Source organism: Corvus brachyrhynchos, unplaced genomic scaffold, assembly GCF_000691975.1.
Source record: "Corvus brachyrhynchos isolate BGI_N302 unplaced genomic scaffold, ASM69197v1 scaffold115, whole genome shotgun sequence".
In the NCBI taxonomy this organism is placed as follows: domain Eukaryota; kingdom Metazoa; phylum Chordata; class Aves; order Passeriformes; family Corvidae; genus Corvus; species Corvus brachyrhynchos.
In genome coordinates, this window is record NW_008239553.1 from 9,756,490 (window position 1) to 9,777,109 (window position 20,620).

At 35.5% G+C, this 20,620-nt stretch overlaps 1 protein-coding gene across 2 annotated transcripts in view; it reads right to left on the reverse strand.

Annotated features, from left to right (window-relative positions):
- Positions 1–20,620, reverse strand: part of TTBK2 (tau tubulin kinase 2) — a 62,045-nt gene that overhangs the window by 16,314 nt on the left and 25,111 nt on the right. The window contains exons 6-13 of one of the 2 annotated variants that reach the window (XM_017742065.1): positions 17,062–17,127; positions 16,417–16,509; positions 15,326–15,451; positions 12,234–12,391; positions 10,426–10,642; positions 9,180–9,391; positions 7,380–7,980; positions 1,957–2,205 (exon numbers count right to left, since the gene is read on the reverse strand). In XM_017742065.1, the coding sequence (XP_017597554.1) occupies positions 1,957–2,205; positions 7,380–7,980; positions 9,180–9,391; positions 10,426–10,642; positions 12,234–12,391; positions 15,326–15,451; positions 16,417–16,509; positions 17,062–17,127 (1,722 nt within the window). The remainder of the gene's footprint in view (positions 1–1,956; positions 2,206–7,379; positions 7,981–9,179; positions 9,392–10,425; positions 10,643–12,233; positions 12,392–15,325; positions 15,452–16,416; positions 16,510–17,061; positions 17,128–20,620) is intronic. The other variant, XM_008639482.2, reaches the window with a different exon arrangement.

Here is a 20,620-nt window from a genome sequence, read left to right on the forward strand (position 1 = left end):
CTGCAATTCATTAGTTATGAATGCTGAACCAAATTGCAGACAGCAGGAAATACATAAAAATATACTCAGTACCAAATATTTATACAGATTAACATAAATGACATTAAAATTCTTTTAATATTTAACTGGAGGTTATTTAGGTTACTAACATGTATCATCTTTCATGCTGAGGAACTTCCAGCTAGCTAAGTACCTAACATTACTGCACTGTCAAAAAGAGAAGGACTTGCTGAAGTTTTTTAATTCTTCAGTGAGCCATAAAGTACACAAGGCTTTCATTGTTGGAATGAACTAAACAATCACGTGCTTGTAGTTTCCACAGGAAATCACAAACTGGAAATTCTCAACAGAGGAAGGACTTTCAAATCACAGCTCAAAAAGGAACACAGCAATCAAGTACTTACCAGGTAAAAGGAAACAAGAGGCGTAATGCTCGCTCCACTAAGAAGCAGTATCTGGTACAATGCCAGGTATTCTTCACATTTTCAAAGAAAGTACATCACTTTGCAGCCCTTATTAATATTGCAGCTGTACTCATTTTTTGGGTACGAAGGAAGCCAGAGGAGACCCTCTGTGCCAACTTGCTTTTTCTGAGTATTGTGCACATTTTACTAAGTTTGCTAATTACACCTGCAACAGATTCTGATTGAAAAAACTTAATAGCTATACAGACCCAAAAAAAAAAAAAAATTAACGTCATTTTGCATCCTAGGATACAAACCAGTGCTGAAAAATACGGAAGCTTAACTCCTAATGAGTTAATTTCTCCTAAGTCCGTTTCCCTAGTCAATACGTTGGCCATCATGAAGAATGTGGTTTTTGGTATCCCATCAAGTTCACAATCATGAACATTGGGGAGCTACTCTTTATTTTTATACATTGAGCACAGAAGTATTTTTTTATATTTAGCTAAAGAGCAGTCAGGAATTTGCCTTGTTATCACACACCAATGATCCTACGGAATTTTGAAAGTAACTAAGGTTGATGGATTACTTTTAATATCAATAGTCCTGTTCATTCTTCACTGAAAAAAGAAAAACCATCTGCAATATAGAATTATTTATACTGAAAAATACATTGGAAACGGAAGGCAACACAAAATGTAATCCAAATGAAATATGTATGGTAAAATGATGATATGTTAGTCTTATGCATTAATGCTATGTCATACTGCTTTACCCAACAACACAAACTCATGCTACTTAGCAAACCCCAACATTTTTGTGACTAATACAAAAATTACACTTAAGTTCAATTATGATTACAAACTTTCATCTTTCATATTGAAATGAAACTGGAAATACAAAACTATAAAAAGTCCCCTTTCTCTAGTGACATTTTTCATTAAATAATAATTAAAATTAATAATAAAAGTGATAATTGCCATCGTAATTTTATATACTGTAAACAGTGGAACAATTTATTATTTACTAATTTCTAAATAAACAATCTGACTATTTCTAGATCCCTTTTTGTCACATTAAAATAATTTACAATAGTCCAAATTTTAATATGTGTTCCCAATTTGAAATTTGGCCGGTACTGTAATTATAAGAACCCATTATTCTTAGTTTTAAATAAAGGGGAAAAAAATTTTTTTCTAGATTTTAAAATCCTATTTTTTTCAAGAGAAAATCTCTGAGGAAGTGAATCTGTCTTCCAGAACATGCAGAGATGCTTTGTACTCCAGATGATAATCTGAATAACAGCTCTTTAAATAGTCCCCTCTTCTAAGTGGGACAATGTATCTTCCTCACAGAGTATTCCCAACTCTATTCCCAAAAAAGATCCACTCTTACTCCCCAACTTGATCTTTCAAAACACTTTTAGGATGCTGTGTATAGAAGTATGACCAGCATATGCCTACTAGCAGACTGTGCAGAGCAACTGAAAATGTTAAACTTCACGGGTGACTGCTACAGTGCAGTCACTTTTATGAAGACAAGGCTTATTCACCTGCTCAAGTTGTGCTTTTGAGATGCGAATGACAGGGGGGAACTTGTTGCCACAGGGAATGACAGGAAGCTGCCTACGACCAGTTGATCGGGAGGAAGAGGAGTGGCTCTCAGCTGACTGACTCCTTGGTAAACCAGCCTCCCTCAGAGGGTCCAAGTGGATGGATAGATAGGCTATAGGGCTCATGGTGCGGAGGATGGGACTTGAAATTCTTGGAGTGGAGAAATGCAGCATATGACATGAGCTGAGCTGTGAGAACAACATGGCGGGGAAGAAAATAAGGTTGAATATATTTTTAAAATTCTTGTTTATGTCTTGCCTATATGCATTGCCTTAAAAACCATATTCACACCTCCCTAAGAGGCTGAAAGCTCATAATTTAGGTGTCTTAAGTCTAATCTTCACATTTTTCATCACCCATTTTCAAAAATCCAGAATCAAAATCAAGAGCGAGGAACATTTCTCTAGCTGGCATCTTCATTCACTCAAGTCTTAGAATCATAGAATCATTTAGGTTGGAAAATAAAATCAGGTTCGCTAAGTCCAACCATTCCAACTGTTATAACTGGTCAGTAACAAGCTTGGGCAAACTTAATAAACTTACACAGTCAGTTTCAAGGACATTGTGTACATCAGTTGATGGTTGACAAGTTGACCATTGACTGGTCCTTTCAAATGCTTAGCATATCCATGCAACATCATATTTGTGTTTCTGAGATTACTATATTTATAGCATATACACCCACTGGAGGCTTTACAGCTGTGGCAATAGAAGCATACATTAAGAACTGCACCTGACAGGATTAATCAGTAAGGTTAATACTAAACAGTTCTCATGAAGTTTCCCAAATGTGGGACCAAACTAGAAGGATACACTACCCTGGAGAATCAAGGAACAATTGCTTCATCTTGAACTACATTAATTCAAGCATTTAGATAAGAGGTAAGAAAAAAGAATAGGAACTGTAACGTCTTCCAAACTATTAATTTTAGACAAAGTACATTTTAAAATTGCTTACTGATGATTCTAATAAACTTATAGTTTTGATATACAAAGCTGAAATCAACTGAGTTTTTGCAAGACCTTTTCCAGCACTGAATAAATATCTGATGGCGACACATTTAAATATCTGTAAATGAGATTGCCATACATAGTTTGCAATTCTTTGTTCCAATTACAGTTAGAGAAAACCATGAAGAGTAGAGATAAAAAAATTTTCTGCAGATTTCATACTTCATGAAGGTGACTTTTTGTTTCCTACCATGATATTTGCAATTCTAACTTACATCCTTTGGAAAGCGAGAGCATCTAGCAACCATTTCCATTTCTAAGGAAAAGGTATCTTTTAGCTGTGCCAATACTAAAGCTTCAGTTCCCACAATGCATAGCTGACTTGCAACTGGAAAAAAAAGTATTTCCAGTGTCTCATAAAAGCAGCAAATGAGAATAGAAGGTACATGAAAATTAAATAACTTAGAACTCAAAAATAAATAGAAATTTAAGAGCAAGCTTTTGATAAAACATAATAGTACCTCAACATACAAAATTTCCATTTCAGCAATATTTCTAAATAATAAAAATAAATAGATTCACACTGTAAACCCTCTTCTATAACACACACACACACACACATTTATATATCTACAGGAATTTGTGTTGTCAGCCAAGTGGGACCAAAGCAAATTGTTGTTTAATTTAAACTGAAGATGAAGATGTAAAGAGCTGTTACGTGTTTAATTACTTCAAATCCATTATTTATTTACTGAAATATCTGCTTGACAAATATATGCTGCAAGGTTATGTGCATGCACTGTATGGAGTTCTTTGCAATTCAATACAAACACAGGAAATTAATGAGGCTGTGGTTGCGCAACATAGAAAGTCCAGCTCTAGCCCATTAGCACCAGGTGTAGGAAAAGAAAACTAGAGCCATATGATGCAAAGTGCTGCTCCAGTATAAATCCACTATTAGTCTAGATCAGCTCAAATTCTTTTGACAAATTAGCTTCATACCAGCAGATATTACAGCAAATCACCCACTGTCTGTCCTGCAGCCAAAGTCAACATAAAGCCATTATTAAAGCATAAAGTCAGCGCATATACCCTTAGCATGCTCTGAGTAGTTCAACAGATATGTGATCATGTGCCCACAACTAAGCCAGATCAAACTGGTATTTGCTGGTAGCACACAGAATCTGTATTGCAACTGGAAAACCATGACTTTTAACATGAAAAATATTTCTCTTACCTGCAGGATTTTTTTCACAAGAGATAGCATAATCTGCTGTAATTTTTTATGCCTGAGACTTTCTCATCCCCAAGCCAATAACTTACACATTTTTCTCTCTTATTTTTTGAGTTCAAGTTTCCTTTCTTAACCGGTGCATCTTTACATTTTTAAAAGAATGCTGATGCTGTGTATAACAGGTAAAAAGTGATATTATCAACAATTACAGGAAGTCCACATACACACATAATTTCAGGAAGAGCATTTATCTACAAATGGAAGAACTGCAAACCAGCAATTTCTTTCCTTCAAGAGAAAATAAAATTATGAGTGAGTGTAGGAAATATTAGTTTCTCATACAGAAACATCCATGCTGCTACTTAGTAAAATAGTGAACAATAAAGCCCTGAAAGAAATAAAGAACAAAGAAGAATCATCAAAGTAAAAAGGAAAAAATTTTAAAAATACTTAAGACTTACGATAGGAAAACTAGTTTATTCATTCACCACTGAAGTAATTGCTTGCATATTTAACAAACCTATCAGAATAAACTCAAACAGCATAACCATACTTTCTTCTAAGTGATAGTGAAGCAGGTCAGTAGATATCCACATGGGAGACATACTCATAAGCATGATGATCATGAATGCTGGCATGTCCTAGAGTTTCAAGCTGTTTGAAATGAATGAACTATTTCAGTAATTATATTAAGCTTCTATACTACTATAATTTCAACATCTATTTTTAACCCCTTTTAGTAATACATATTTGATTTATAGTCCTAAAATTAACATTCTTGGATTCAAGCCCCCTCTTAGTAACCAGTGCAATATAATTAAATCAGTAAATTAAAGTATCAGAAAAGTAAAGAATGACCTTTGCCTATTATTTTTCTTGTCAGGAAGGTGCTACCTAGAAAAAATTACTAAAGAACAAGAATATCTGATGCACAGCCGAGGACCACATTGAAAAAACAGTTTCAGGTGGGTAAGTACTCTGAGGAAGAAAGAAAAGGACTCTACCAAACAGCACCCTAAGGTCACCAGGACTTTTGAAGAGGGAGAATGACTGTAAGAAGAGGCATATATACACACACTTTCTTCTCCCCATGAAGTGACTAGAACACTCACCTATCAGAACTAGTACCCATCATAAGGAATATTTAAGTATCCTTTATGAAGTGGAATACATCAATGAAGGACAAAAAGAAAAACTCACCCTGAAATATCCTCTTGGGCTTTGTGTGGCTTTCAAGGGCTAACGAAGTAGATGGAAGACTACCACAAATTGCCATCACAGTTGGAGTAGACACTCTGTACAGACACACTCTGTTCCCAGCTCCTAAACTGGCCAAATAATTTCTATTTTCTTTATTCCCAGGTCAGTTTATGTTTTCTATTGTACACGATTCACCTTTGAAACATCAAGTTCCTTCCTGCCATTCATCTTGCACTCAACTTGCCCTTCCAGCATAACATAAACCATATTAATTTCCCACATTTTTGAGGTCATGACAAATATTACTTATCTCCTTGCAAAGCCAAACTAAAATATAATTTCACCTGAGCATCTACTTCAGCCAGTATTTCTTCCAATGCAACTTATAATTATTTGTTTGCAACCGTTTCTGCTCCCATGTTCTGAGGCATTTTCCTTGTCAAAGATATTGTCCGTTCTTTGCACTGTACTACATAATATTTGTACCACCTCTACTTTTAGTTTCAAGTAAAACAGCTATTTCCCCAAAAAGAGCCACATTTGTATAAAGTGTTGTATAGTGCATTTGCATATAAAATTACAAGCTGTTTCTAATGGCTTTTGAAATAAAAACACTTGATAATTAGCATTTTGTACAAGACCAAGTGCTGCTCTTTCTTGTCTGTTTTACTAAAACTGACCTTAAAATACAAAAACTGAACAGCTTGAAAATTTAACTTTTCACCTTTAAAGGTTTCTAACCCATCAAAAACTCTTCCATGCAACTAATACTTCAAATTAAATCTCAAAAATCTGTTGTTTAAGGCAGTTCTATATTTTCTATCATACAAAATGAATCTTTTATAAACTACATAATTTAAAGTATGATGTCTAAATATAATCTTGTCTGAAAGATATGATCTTGCATTTTCCCTGAGAACCGAGGTGTAGTTGAAATTTTAGTGTGCCGCTATAGTTAATTACATTGAGTAGTTCATTTTCAGCATAAAGGATATTCCACACCTTATAATAAATGAGTAGTTGGTGACAAGTTTCTTTTTCTAATGAGCTGGCTGTAACTTTCACAAAAAGTGGTAACACATGAAGAAAAAATATAGCCAGGTTTCTTGCCTCAGGGGAGCTTAAAAGAATTGACCTTTAAATCATAGATGCCACAATATCTACTTAAATCAGGGGAGAAATAAAACCATGAGGTGATTCCCAATCACTTAACCATTAACCTCACTTACTTCTTAAGTAAAGGCAAAGAAATCTTTGCTTAGAAACAGTGACAGAGGAGAAAAAAGTAAATGTTCAAAAACTGGGCCACTGAGAGTTCTTCAGAAAAAATGGAAAAAGAGAAAAACAAGAATATGCAATGGAAGCAAAGCAATCTGTCTCAGTGAAAAAGATGAGAGTAAAGTAAGAGTTGCAACAGTATTTTAGAAGTGCAGCAACACTTTATAAAAGGCAACAAGTTGTATAAGGACCATTAGAAATTTCGGAAGAAACAAGAAGAAACAAAGTGAATTCCAAAAGCAAACATTGCAGGAATCATAGTGAGAGGTGAGAGCAAGAAACTGTATCTAATTTCAGCCACTTCGACTTTTCCTGGAACACATGAAACATTGTAGCACAGTATTTTTCATATTCAATTGTAATTTTATGTTTATGTACTGCAAATATAATAAATATATGTTTGCATGTGTGTCTCACTGATTAGGAATCACTACACAAGGAGCTTCTTTAGATAGACAGATATATAGATAAATAACTTTTTGTTAAATGTGGCCAGTTCTGTGGATCACACCTGCAGAACAATTAGCCATTTCCATGGATGACTGTAGACAGTTGTATATATGGAATGCGGAAGATCATTCTTCAAGAATCAAGTCCCACACCTGCTGAAACTAGGAATTTCTGCTACACTACTGTATTTTAGTCACCACCTTTTACCCGTTCCTCTTATAATTCTGAATAAAGAAGAGGTTTTCTTACCGGAGTGAGTGCTCCTTCTGCTTGAGCTTCCATAGGACTTGTAGGGGTGGCAGCAAGAAGCTGTCCTGCAGCTCCAGACAGAAGTTCCAATTTATCTGTAAGCTGTTCAGACGCAGCAGGATGACATTCCGCATCTAGAACAAACTCCACCCCTGAAGTTTGGTTCTTAGCATGGACATTGTTTCCTGCCCAACCACCCTCTCTGGACTTCTCTTCTGGAAGGGACTCCTCTAGAACTTGTAGTACCTCTGGCTCCTCCTCTGAGGGACTTCCAGTCATTTTGTGCCCCAAAGCCTCATTTGTCCTGAAGTCCTGCAAGTCCCGTTCCTTATCTATTATGACCCATTCTTTAGAATCAACCTCCTGCCTGCAGGAGCTTAGGTTAACAGCTACAAATCCATTGCTCATAACACCATCAGCATGGTCAGGAGAATTAGCTGACACCGGCTTTGAAGCATCTGGAAGATATTCTTCATCATAATGCCAAACATGGTCTGTGCGGCCAGTCACAGGAGCAGGAACCAAAGTTTTCTGAGAAAGAGGAGGAACAGCAGCAACAGGAGTCTCTGCCACATTCAAGTCTTTCTGCTTCTTCTCCAAACTTAGAGAAAAGAAGTTAATACCTGAATTAGTTAAGAATTAATTAAATAATGTAAGTTACATTTGAGTGCTTTCAGTAGAAGAAAACTAGATTTATATAAAAATTTGTTGTCATTCTAGAACAACTTACAATGGTTCAAAGATCCACAGTTTGAGACAAATAAGTCTGATGTCAAGTAAAATTGGATGGATGGTCTTAGAAATATACTCATTTTTTATTTTAGTTGTAGTGTATCATGTTGTATTGTAAATATAATTACCAGAAGGGAGAATTGTGAGAGAAAAAAAACTCAGTAGTGAGGTTACCACAGATGTCCACTGTACTTAATTTGTTACAAAGCAGAGACTCAAAGAGGAATAGAAGAAACAGATGTCTCCTGCAGCAGTTATTATATGCTTTTTATTATATGCTTTCAAGAAGAATGTTATTTATTGTTTTGATTGATTCCTTACTTACGCTTTGCATAATTTGCTTCATCAAACAAATTCAAATTCCAAGCTCCCCTAGGAAGTATTTAGAAGTATTTTGCCACTGTCATCACCCCAGCCCTCTTCTACTGTCCCCACTCAGCCTCTGCCTTTCAGTCAGATTTCACTGTGTTCCTCTCCCTGTATTCTTTCTAGACATAAGCAAACTGTTTGAATTGGTTTTCATACATCTGTCTCTTCTCTACCTTTAAATTCCATTTTAAGATCTCTGTCTTCTATCAAGATTTTTTTATGTTGGTGAAACACCTTTGGGCATAACTAAGCCTGCTGCATGCAGGTAGATTTCTAACTTCTTCACTCCACTTTTTGTAAACCTCCCTTCTCATGTCATACACCCTAATCTTATGTTACCTCTATTAAATACCTGATGTCAACCTTCTTATTTGGGATGAGTTGTACTAACTGTCAAGAGTATGTCACTGAAGAAAAAGTTAATGAACACTGGGGTTACACCACTAGGCCTTGAAATACAAAATTCCCAAGTGTGGAAGTCCGACTCCAACTGTATTCTAGCAATAATCATTTTCTAAAGAAGTTGTCAAGTAGTGAAATTCATTAATTGAGCAATATTATGAACAATAATTTGCTCTAGCTTGAATAAGCATATTCAACAGCTCTATTCCTGCTCTTCACACAGCAGAGGAAAGACAATCGTGTCCTAATTACATATCCTTAAAAGATCTAATCAGAAGAATAAAATAATTTCTTTACCAGGTCTCAAGAAACTTATCGGTGTCGGGCTTAGACTCCAACGTCATACGCTTCTCCAGTTCAAAGCTGTGAATGGAACGTAACTTTCGCACCAGTGGAACATCTCTGTCTAACTGGGTGGTCTCTGAGCGAACTCGAATTGGAGAACCAAGACTTGGGGCATTAAGTATTCCATTCACTGGTCCATGGCTATTTTCTTCCTCTGTGGCAGCCTGTGCAAAATGTAAAGTAAAAATGTAACTCGCTAGGAGTGGCAAAACAGAGGAAGACAAGGTGCTACATGGTGAAGACCCTCCAAGTGTTTAGAATGTGAAAAGCCAATTTGTATTTGGAACAGTCCTTAAGTTCATGCTATTGTTAAGGTAGTTTAGATAAGCTCTTCAGCACACACCTACAACAGACAAAACACTAGTAATATACTAGTTCTGGGTAGGTCTGAGAACAGGAGTCTCAAAGACCCAGTAAGTTACATTTACTCTAATATTTCACACCCACCTCTGAAATTTTCTTCAATAATGGTCTGAAACCTGGCACTTGGTCTGCTTTACAGTCAAGTGCTCTTATTAAAGAGAAGTTAGCTTCCAGGCTTTTTGATCCTCTGGAGCATATAACACTTTTATACACTAAATCTACTAAATATTGCTGTGACTTTAAACTATGTTTTAGTGCAACTGCATTCTGTCTTAATAATGACTGAACATGATTTAGAATAATAACTGAACATGATTGGAATGAACATGGCTGGGAAGTCATGATCATCCTTAGCTTCTACAGGTGTAATAGAAAGTGCCTTTCTTTAAACCAGAACAATCTTTCTCCATCTTTGGTAAAAAACCAACCAGCCAAATAAGCACATTTGAAAACAGGCACCATGCCTTGTTCTTTCCCACAATACTTTTTTTTCCTAGCAAATAACAAGTAACAGCATCAAACTAGACAGCTCTCCTAGATAAAGAACATTTTAGTACTAGATCCATTTTCATGTTAAAAACACTGTTATATCAAGAAACAGGCTACATCTGTCTAAGTGTGAAATACTGTGGTTTTGAATAAGGCAGATAGGAACCAATTCTCACAGACCACTTTTGAAAATAAAGCAGCATTCTCTTCTAAAGACCAACCAATGAACCTCTGGATCAGTACAAAGGTACAATATCTTACGGAGACAAAACCACCAAGTGAAGCAAACCCTATGAGGACAAGAAACTGTTCAAAGATGGTCTTCACAATGCAGATTTGAAAGTACCTTACAGATCCCCAATTTTATTTTGTTTCTGTTTGCATCCATTTCTTCCCAAACATCTTTTTCCTGAGGACGCTGATGCCCAGGGGATCCAGGTAGTTTCTCTGGTGATACACCAACTGGAATAACATTTTCTCCATCACTGAGCTGTTCATCAGGGAATACTTCATCTGTGTTTTCCCGCAGCAGATCTCCTGGGATAGGAGTGGCATTGGCAATTCTACAAAAGTAGTTTAAAAACAAAACCAGAAAAGTAAAAATTTCTATACTCTCATGTGTTCACAGAAATTATTTTCTATTTTAAAAGAAACAAACAAACAAAAACTTAGAAAGAAAATAATGTTTCTGTAGAAAACTAAATCTTGGAAATTATTTAATATAGAATCCCCTATTTCCTGGCTTTCACAGTTTATTTAATTTAGGTACATAACAAAATAATATAAATCATAAAAACTATCACATAAATGCTGGGTTTCTGAATGTTTTTGAAAGCACTTCTGAGAAAATTTGTTAGAGATCATGTCCAGGCTCAACTTCTCTCCTGACTGTTCTATACGTATTCTTCTATTCAAAAAATTAATGGCAACTTTCCTAAGTTAGATTCTGTTTCCCGAAAATTTGATAGAAGAAGAACAATTACTGAGCAAACTAAATGATGTTTTAATAATTATTCTTATCAAAGTGCTAGTTTGCTCCCATTCTTGATAATCAAAGCATAAGCACAACACTAACAAGACATCACATTTTAATTGAAGTTCTCTAGTCCAATTGACTTGAAGCTATGTAGGGCTAAGGCTTAGCTCAACATCTGAAACTGAAGCACTGCTGGTCCTAAAAACTGAATGCTCAGAAAGTCAGACAGAAGTCATTCCTTTACAGTTACCAAAGCTGTTACTTGCAGCCAGGACTAACAGTAACTCTAGTGTGATGCTTAGTGGGATAATGGGACTGAATCATATGCAAACTCCCTGTCTGCTTCACTGCATCCAACAGCACACACCATATACCTGAGCAATCTTAACAGTTATACAAGACAACCAGTTGGTGTCAGATGATATTTACTTTAACTTTTTTTTTTTTTTAAACTTACCTTGAAATACTGAGAATTTAATACATTAAATACTGGCATTTTTCAGCTTCATTACACTGTCCAAACATTCTCCTTCAATTTTTAGCTAAAAGCTGATCTATTCAAGGCTTAGAACAAGCACAAAGTCTTCCTCCTCACGCATAAACACTCCCTACATTCATCCATAAACACCTCTTATATTCTTCAAACCCCTGAGATGAGTAGGGGTCTTATTAAACATCACATCTTGTCCAATTTATTTCATTACAGCATATCTCAAATAACACATTAAATATTATTTGAAACACAACTGAAATCTATTTCCAAATTTCTTATAAAGATCCATCCATTTTTCAAACTTACAAGGAAATTGCAGCTATAATTTTATTCCAAGCTTACAGAAAACAACGGGTTTATTTCCAGGCAGTTAAATTTCCAGGCACTTAAACTCAGGATACATTATTTAGTTTCACAAAATATGATTTAGCGAAGGATGGATGAGCAAATTTACATGCAATTTCCTGGAGTACTATTTTTATTGCTATCATTTTAGAACTGCAGTGCTGATCTTTCAGGATAGTATGAACTGGAACCCTAAAAAGGGAAATACTTCAAATGCTCCCAAACCTCCCTTCCTCTATGCATTCAAAATCCTGCAGAAAAAAACTGAATTATGGAGATAATTTCCCTTTGGTAGGAAGCCCCTCTGTAGCTGCCATTGTAGAGACCACACCGTGCATACCCAATTGCAGCCGGCGTAAGACGAGTGTGCAACTGAGGGGTGGTTGAAGTTGTTGTTGTTGTCAGAGAGCCATCAGTTCCACTCTTCTCCCAGTCAAAAGGGTCGCTTTCAATAACCCCAAATGTTTTCATGCTGTTGTCAAACACAGACATAAGAAGCTAAAAATAAAGAAAAAAGTTAATAAGGTTCATTTTTGTCTAAGAGACCAAGCAATTACGAAGCATCCCCTGTAATACTGACAACATTAAAAAAAGACAGCTTTTTATATGAAACACTTCTCATTTTTCAAGATTTTGAAGTCAAGATATACAAAATTTCATTTTATTAAAACAGGAAAAAAAATCCACATCTGTTGTTTTTATCAGGCATGAGGCAAAGATACACCATAGACTTTTACAAAAACACAGAAATACACACACACACACACACAGAAGCATAACTACATTGCTGCAGAATACCATACAATGGCTCCAGAACAGGCAGAGAAAAAAATGTATTTGGTAACACCATGAAACCAAGGAAATGAATGAGATGTAGGAAAGGCTACTGATCTGCTAATTCATACATTTTTGTCATTAAGAACCACATATCATTTACTTCATATAATGCTGACATTTAAACTACACAAATGTCTAAGTTTTCAATCCTCATTTTATGATATGAAAAAGCATTTAGAAAACTGGTGTCCATGGCAGAGAAACAAATGGCATCTACTTTCCTCTCTCTGTGAATTAAACTTTGTCTCATTCTAGTTACTGATGGGAAGGCTGTGTCTATATTATTCTCTTACTCTGTAACATTTCTATTTTTTTTTCCCACTAAAAGTTAAATCTAGGTTTCATCCTGTTTTCCAATCCAGGATGCTGAAAATTTTTCAACCTTCTCCTTTGGCATACCCTTTGGCAACTTAAAATAGATGGGAAGTTTGGATCATTTCTCTTGTATAGAGTGGTCTCACGCATTTAATCTTTACTCTCAAGAACCTTCCATGTGCCACCTGTCCCAGTCATTTCTGTAACCCTACAGAACAGCACAAAGTCATAGTTCACTCTGTCTCTTATGTACTCTGGTTTTTTCTTCTCTTCCTGTAACCCTTAAGCAGTGTCTCTGAAGTAATTTTTAAGGTCATTCTCCTTTAAATATTTTCATCAATTTCTTCTATAAGGCAAATACAAACTCAAATGCTTAAGGATGTCAGGAAGCTGAGGCAACTTATGCACAAATACCTGAACAAAATAAACATCTGACATTGCCAAATCAAATGTGGCTTCTTGGCCTAGGTCATGAACTTTTTAGACTATAAACTCTCCAAAGCAGGGATGTCAACCAGGGAGGTACATACATTCTTGTTCAGTGCCCACACATAAATACATAGAATGATACATACAGTAGGTAGGAACAGCACCACTGCAAACACAAGTTAAGAGAGACCGGAGTTTAAAAGAACGTTCTCACCACTCTAAATAAAACCACTCTGCTCTGGTCTAAAGCACATGAGCAAGACTGTCTTGTAAGGCTCAGGCTGCAGCTACACAACTGCAAATGTTCCATGACCAGCCACAGGACTGTAAAGTACTGGGCTGTTTCTGTCATGGAAGAACTCTGTCCTGGTATTGTGTTAATCACTGAGTGCATGTGCTGTGTTAGATACAAATAGAACACAAAAAAGGATTTGCAAAAATATGACTGTCTATATGCTTTATCATTCAGCCTATATAATGTAAAACATATTTACCAGTCTATAACCAAGGTTTTTCTATGCAACATCAAAATCTCTACAACAGTGCTTTTTACCATAGGAAAAAAAAAATCTGATACATCTTTATAACCAGGCACACAAAACATTCAAAACATTTTCCTCACTTAATTGTAAACTATAGGATAAATTTCATGGAAATTTGTAATAGAAAAGGGGGGAGAAAAAATCAAAGTATTTATTTTTCAGGAATACTGAACATTTTTTGTATTTGTAATAAGTGGTTTTTTAACATTCAAATTTTTTCACAAAAATTGATTTATTTATTTTGCAAATGTTCAGAATAATATACCGGTATATTTAGAGAAATCCACTTACAGGAAATCAGTTATTCCTTGAGATTTTCAGTTCTGATTTCAATTCTTATATATCTTTATTTCTTGTTAATCTTACCAAGCAAAGCTCTTATCAAAGTTACAATTCCGGAATTAGTCAGGTTTATTTATTCAGTTGAACCAAATACACTTGAACACCAACAGAAAACCATTCCTTCAGTGATTTCACTGAGTTAGGAAGTTGAACAAAGGCACAGGAGGCAGATAGGTACTGCAGGTGGGAAGCTGACAGGAATGTGTGTTTCTGGGAGCCACAAGGAAGGCACACAGGGACAGCTTGTCATGGTGCGCTATTCGATCGGTTCAACTTCTGGGTGTGTGAGACTCAAAAAACTCTCAAGTCTTTCCCTCTCTGCTTTTCCCAAGCATTCCTCTGCTGCTTTCCACAAACTGGAAAAAAGTTCTACCTTTATTTATTGTTTAATCATAGGTCAACACTGAGTGAGTTAAGACACATTCTACAGCATATCCTCTCAGCACATACCACTTTATCGGTGAGCAGAGGCTGCCCATTTCAGCAGGCAATACTCTCTTAAACAAAGAGCAATGACTAGATTTCTGTGATCTCTGTATGCAATACTTCAGTCTTGAAAATACACCATGAGTGCATGTTGTGCTCTAGCTGTAGGTGCTGAGTTCCAGATTTTGGAAAACTGCCAGAATGACAATCACTGAGAGAACAATCTGATCAATTAACTTACAGAGCACCTACTAGAGGCTATGACAGTAGGACAACTCCCAATCCTAACAGAATACTGTCTGAAAAGCAGCTGTCAATTGTTTTTAGAAACTTAACAGCCTTACACATGCCGAATGGAAAAAAATTACATGTTTGAACCACAAAGTTTCTGTGGCAATAAATGGTCATTAAATTAACTTTGTGGTGGCAAAACCATAATAACTACCAAGATTACACAATGAAATCAAAGTAAATTGAAGACGAAACAGCATAAAATTCTCTTCTTTATAAAACAGAAAGACAAAATAGTACAAGTGTTTACCTGGTAATCAGGCTTTGTAAAGTAATCCAAATTAGAAATGTGATCCAGAAAGACATTGAATTCTTGAGGAAGATGTTTCAACATAAGTCTGTGTTCATACCTTTCTTTAATGGAGCCCACTTGCTCCTAGAAGTAACACAAAAAACATTACCACACCCTCATTCGCTGTTACAACATACTCTCATTGTCTGTTACAGCCATTCAATACACTACTAGCCAGAGAGACAGGTCACTACACTACACTGAATGGTACTGAGAAAGGCCATTCTACACCAGATAGCAAGATAAGACACTCTGTCATTGGCCTCAATACACTGGGAAAAAAATGTAAAAACTTCAAATTCAATATGAAAAGCCATTTCATTTTCTACTGTGTTTGTGTTGTTTGTGTTTGAATGCTGACTGATACAAAGAGCTGTCACTAAGCACTCCAACCCTTCCTAATAGTATGTTTTAAAGATGTAGATGTCCTGCTGCATCATGTGAAGTTCAGTCACTTTTTGGTGTACATTCAGTCATGTAAGATGTGTAAACCAAACCCAAAAAGGAGATGTTACCTATACACCACACTGTCATCTCCATAACCATACATAAACCACACCAGAGAGTAAGCTGGTTTCAGTATAATTTCAAAAGAAGATGGAAGAAGTAGTAACAGGCCGATTAGATATTGTTTCTTTGCATACTGCACCTACGACATATGACTAAAGACACTACTGCATATTGCCTAAACCACTTTTGTTCACCCGCAAATAAGAAATGCCTATTTCACAAATAATCAAAACAGATTAGAAATTTTAAGCATTTGATAGGTGAAATAAGGTACTCAAGTGAAAACAGGAATAATGAAGTAAGTGGTAAATATACACTTAACTTCTGCCCTTTACTACTTTCTGCCTAGAACAGTTAGTAAAATCTGATTGCTTTTTATACCATGATACTAGCCACAAGAACTAACACTAGAAAACAGTAGAAAACATAATGTTGAAAGTAATGAGCCAATGATTCTAAGTAGAATCTTTATCACAGCATTTCCCTGGAATCCAGAAGGAAATCTCCCTCATGCTCTTTGGTTTCACCCCTAGGTTTACCTTATCTTTTATTTTTCTCCAAGGCAGTTGCCCAACCACAAATTCCACCAACATGTAGAAGAGAGACCAGAGGTCATCATGCCGACCCATTTCCTGTAAAAGGAAATATTATTCTAAAGCATATTACAAATACCTAAACAAATGGGGAGATAAGTTCTTTACTGCTCAAGACTTAAATTATTATATAAAATTTAATATAACCTATGCTGCAAAAAAAGTTAATTAAATCCTGTGGCTATTTTAAGGAGAAACATACAAGTAAATTTCCACAGAAGACAGAGGGAAATAAAAGTTGAAGCGTGTTAAAGTAACATTGCAAATCTCTGTTTATTCGGATTTCTTTAGTGTATGACATTATGACAACATATTGGACATTACGGACCTCACAAAACTCAGCAGCTTCACTTTTTTAACTTGCAATAAAATTGAACACCAAAGATAAGTATTAAAATCACTATTATTTGTACAAGAACACTTTTATCCTCAACTACTGTAAATTACATTATTGTTTCACAAAATTTGTAACTATTAATTTCTACATAACAAATGCACAGATAAGAATACAAAAAAGGAAATGAATAGTAACTGCATTACTGACTGCTTTCTGCTGCTTGAGATGGGTATGATACAGATGATGATACTCACTCTGTTTCTATGAGCATTGATTGATGCGTATCGTACCGTTCCTCGAAAACCAGCAACAGCTCGTGGCTGTCAAGGAATAGAAAAGATTCTCATTGTCAGAAACAAACCCCCTGACTACTTAACTTGGCGTCTACAAAGTGAGTACAGAGCCACAACATACCTCATTAGAGACTTTTATTTCAGTTTACTGTGCTTCTACAAGTTCTCAGTGGAAATCCAAGTGGGCAATATTTGGCTGACCAATAAATAGCAAAGGCTGCACTAGAGACACCAATTTAAAATATTTCTTTCTTTCCCAGTTTCTGAAAACCAGCATTTCTTCCCTGATGGGTATTTTATGATCATAAGTCAACTCATGTTTTATAATCAGAGAATACATTTTCCCATCTAGAAAGAATTATATCATTGATGACAGTCATAATTACTAGATATTTAATTTTTTTTTAAATATCAAACTGCGATATTATTACTTTGTCTAAGAGAAATATCCAATCCATGCTACCCCCTTAATTAATCATTCTATATAGACAAAACTGCCAGGACTGCTAAATTCACTGTCTTTTATGCAGTCTTACCTTCCAAATCAATAATTCTTTTTGTTTCCTCTAACAATGAACATAAGATGCTTGAATTATCTACCTCACCTCTGACTTGTACTTAGAGAGGTATTGGTGATCTGTCTGCTCGCCCAAGACTCATGACAATTCTTAAGATTTAAAAAAAATTTCCGCAATACATCGAAAAGTCTGCCTTGATATACACACAAAGATAACCACAACACATAATTATTGCCTTATTAAGATAAAACACTTCCATCTCTCTGTACCTGTATATATATATATATGTATAATTTTTTCTTATCTACCAATAGATGCTATACAGAGCTATCATTTAAATAAATCAGGAGCTGCCATTACCGTCAATAAATCTACCAATTGAATCCAGCAGGATTATGCAGCAACGACTTTAAAAAAAGGATTCAACAGCCCATATAATCAATGTCTGCTAGAGTAGTACAGTGAGAACTGAACCAGTGTTAGTTAAGGCAGAGAGTATCTTCTAGGATGCTCTTAACATGAAGAGGTTCAGATGATATTCCATAAATCTTAGGTTTTTCATGTCATCATACAGCTTAAGAGGTGCTCGGAACATATTTCATGTTCAGGCAGGACAGACTCAACTGTCTGTCTGCCTATCTTTAATTTTATAAGTATATCATATTCCACACTGAACATTACCCTGAAATGAAACATAACACTGTAGTTGCAGAAATTTCACAGTACCACGCAACTAGAGAAAGAATAGCTCAAAATACTTTGGAACTGGTAAATTTCAGGAGAAGCAATTTTTCAGAAAAAGCACTTAAATCTCCTTAGTAGTTCTGCAGGTTGGTAAACCATCCAACTAAGAATAATATAGCACCACTGCCAAGACAACCAGAATACAGATGAATTTCAAAAAATATGTAGTTTAATGAACAGTACTTTTTCAGGAGGGCACTGAGAGCTTAACTTTAAAACAGTTGAAAATACAAATTACGTAAATCTCAAGAGCATATAGCTTCAGAAGATGAAACCAAATGTTTGCTGTCTTTTGCCTCTGGCATGAATGTTAAAAAGGAAGGACTATATTCAGTTTTACTAAGTTAAATATTTCTGTTCTTCTGAGAATAATGGAAAACATGAAACGTAGGATGAAATGCCACTTTCATTTCTAGCATCACCACTTCAATTTCTACTTGATAACTAGGACAGAAATGCTTCAGTTGCTGGACAAAGTAAGAGAAAAAGACTAAGAAATGTCATAGGAAAACTAAATTATCCCATTCAGTCTACAAAAACTAAAAATCTGACCTATTCCACTTCTGTCCAGGGGAGCAAATGTCCATATGAGGAATTTCATTGTGTACCAATTCAAATGCTTTTGAATGTTAAAGTCACAGCCATCCTTACTTGCCCTAACATCATTTCAATTATCTGAGAATCACCTGGATGGGAAGGAGAAAGAAAAAAATAAAGGGGAAAAAAAAAAAAAGAGGAATGAATATTGTTTCTATCTATGAGCTTATCACAAAGTGAATTCTGAATTCTTTATTCCAGCAAGGACATCTAAAGCCTTTTACTGTCTCTTGCCTTATAGTTTCTATAATCTGAATTAAAAGCATATGTAACGCTGTTATATTTTAAGATACAATAAAATAACTTTTAGTAATGCAGCTGGTCACTATTCAATAATGGTATTACAATGCCACACAACAATAATAAAATAATTCTACCCTGTCTCTCTTAACATGAGTGATGCTCTGTAGGTCAAATCAAGTTTGCCCAATTCAGAATAGAACTTACAGACTTCTGAGCATTTGCATAACTTCTAAAACTGTTTCAGAACTGTTCATGCATCTTACAACATCTCATGTAGCAAAAGAGAAATACTACAGGAAATAATAGCAACTTCATTAGTGATTCACTGCATATAAAAATCAAATAAAAATCCTCCTCTGCTATTACTGATCATCTTAATTTGTTTCTGGAGACCTCCAAAACACACTTTGCAAATCTTCTACAAAACTGTACCTTGTTTTGTTAAGTTTACATTAAAAAGTTTTTCTAATATAATTAGCTCAGGCAGTTATCTGGAAGTCAATATTATCTCTGTTTTGATTACTGTCACTAAATCCTTCAATTTTAAGTTAAAAAAAATATTTTGAAGATACATGCAGATGAATTCAGCAGATCCAGTGACTGCAATGAATCTTTCTATTTGTAAAGGTACTTTTTTAATGTAACATCAGTCTTCTTTGGGGGGTGCCCCTGCCCTGGAAACACGTGACAATGTCTCAGATAAACTACATGCAGGAAATTAGCAGTTCCTAGCAAAGTGAACTATTTCCACTAAGCACACACCTTTCAGATTCCTGGGAGACATTATGCGTACAAACCTGTCTACGAATGTTGCTTTTGTGGAGTGGCTGTGGAGAAGGCAAATCACTCTCCTTAGCTCAGTTCAGTGTCTCCAGATAAATGCTCTGGGTTTATTGCTCTGGGCAACATTGCAGAGCAAAAAGTTAACTTATTACTGCAGTCATGGAAACTAGAAAATCAACATGAAAAAACAAATCAATACTGGTTCTTTACATTATATCTGACACACACGCTATGGTGCTCCTTATCAATCAGGCAACAACTGAGTATCCTTAAGTGTCTAGGTTTTGCACTAGGAAGTCAGCAGTGCTGCCTCGGGACTAGAGTTCAAAAGCCATAGGGGATGGCCACCTATATTACCCCTCTTTTCCTTTGCTAAAAGTAGAATTCTCCTTTCTTATCTTTTCCCATGAGAAAGTCAATTTCCTAGTTCTAATCCCACCAGAAATACATTTCCATGATTGGAATTATACACAGTTCCAATCCTTTAAAACCTTTTTTTCATAGCTTCAACAGTTCACATTGCTATCCTCTTCTTTTTGAAGATACAGGGTTTGCAGTCTAATGTAATGCCTAGCATATGTGCTAGCACCAGTTTACAATCAATGAAAATTTCAGGGATCGCCTGGGTAGGGAAA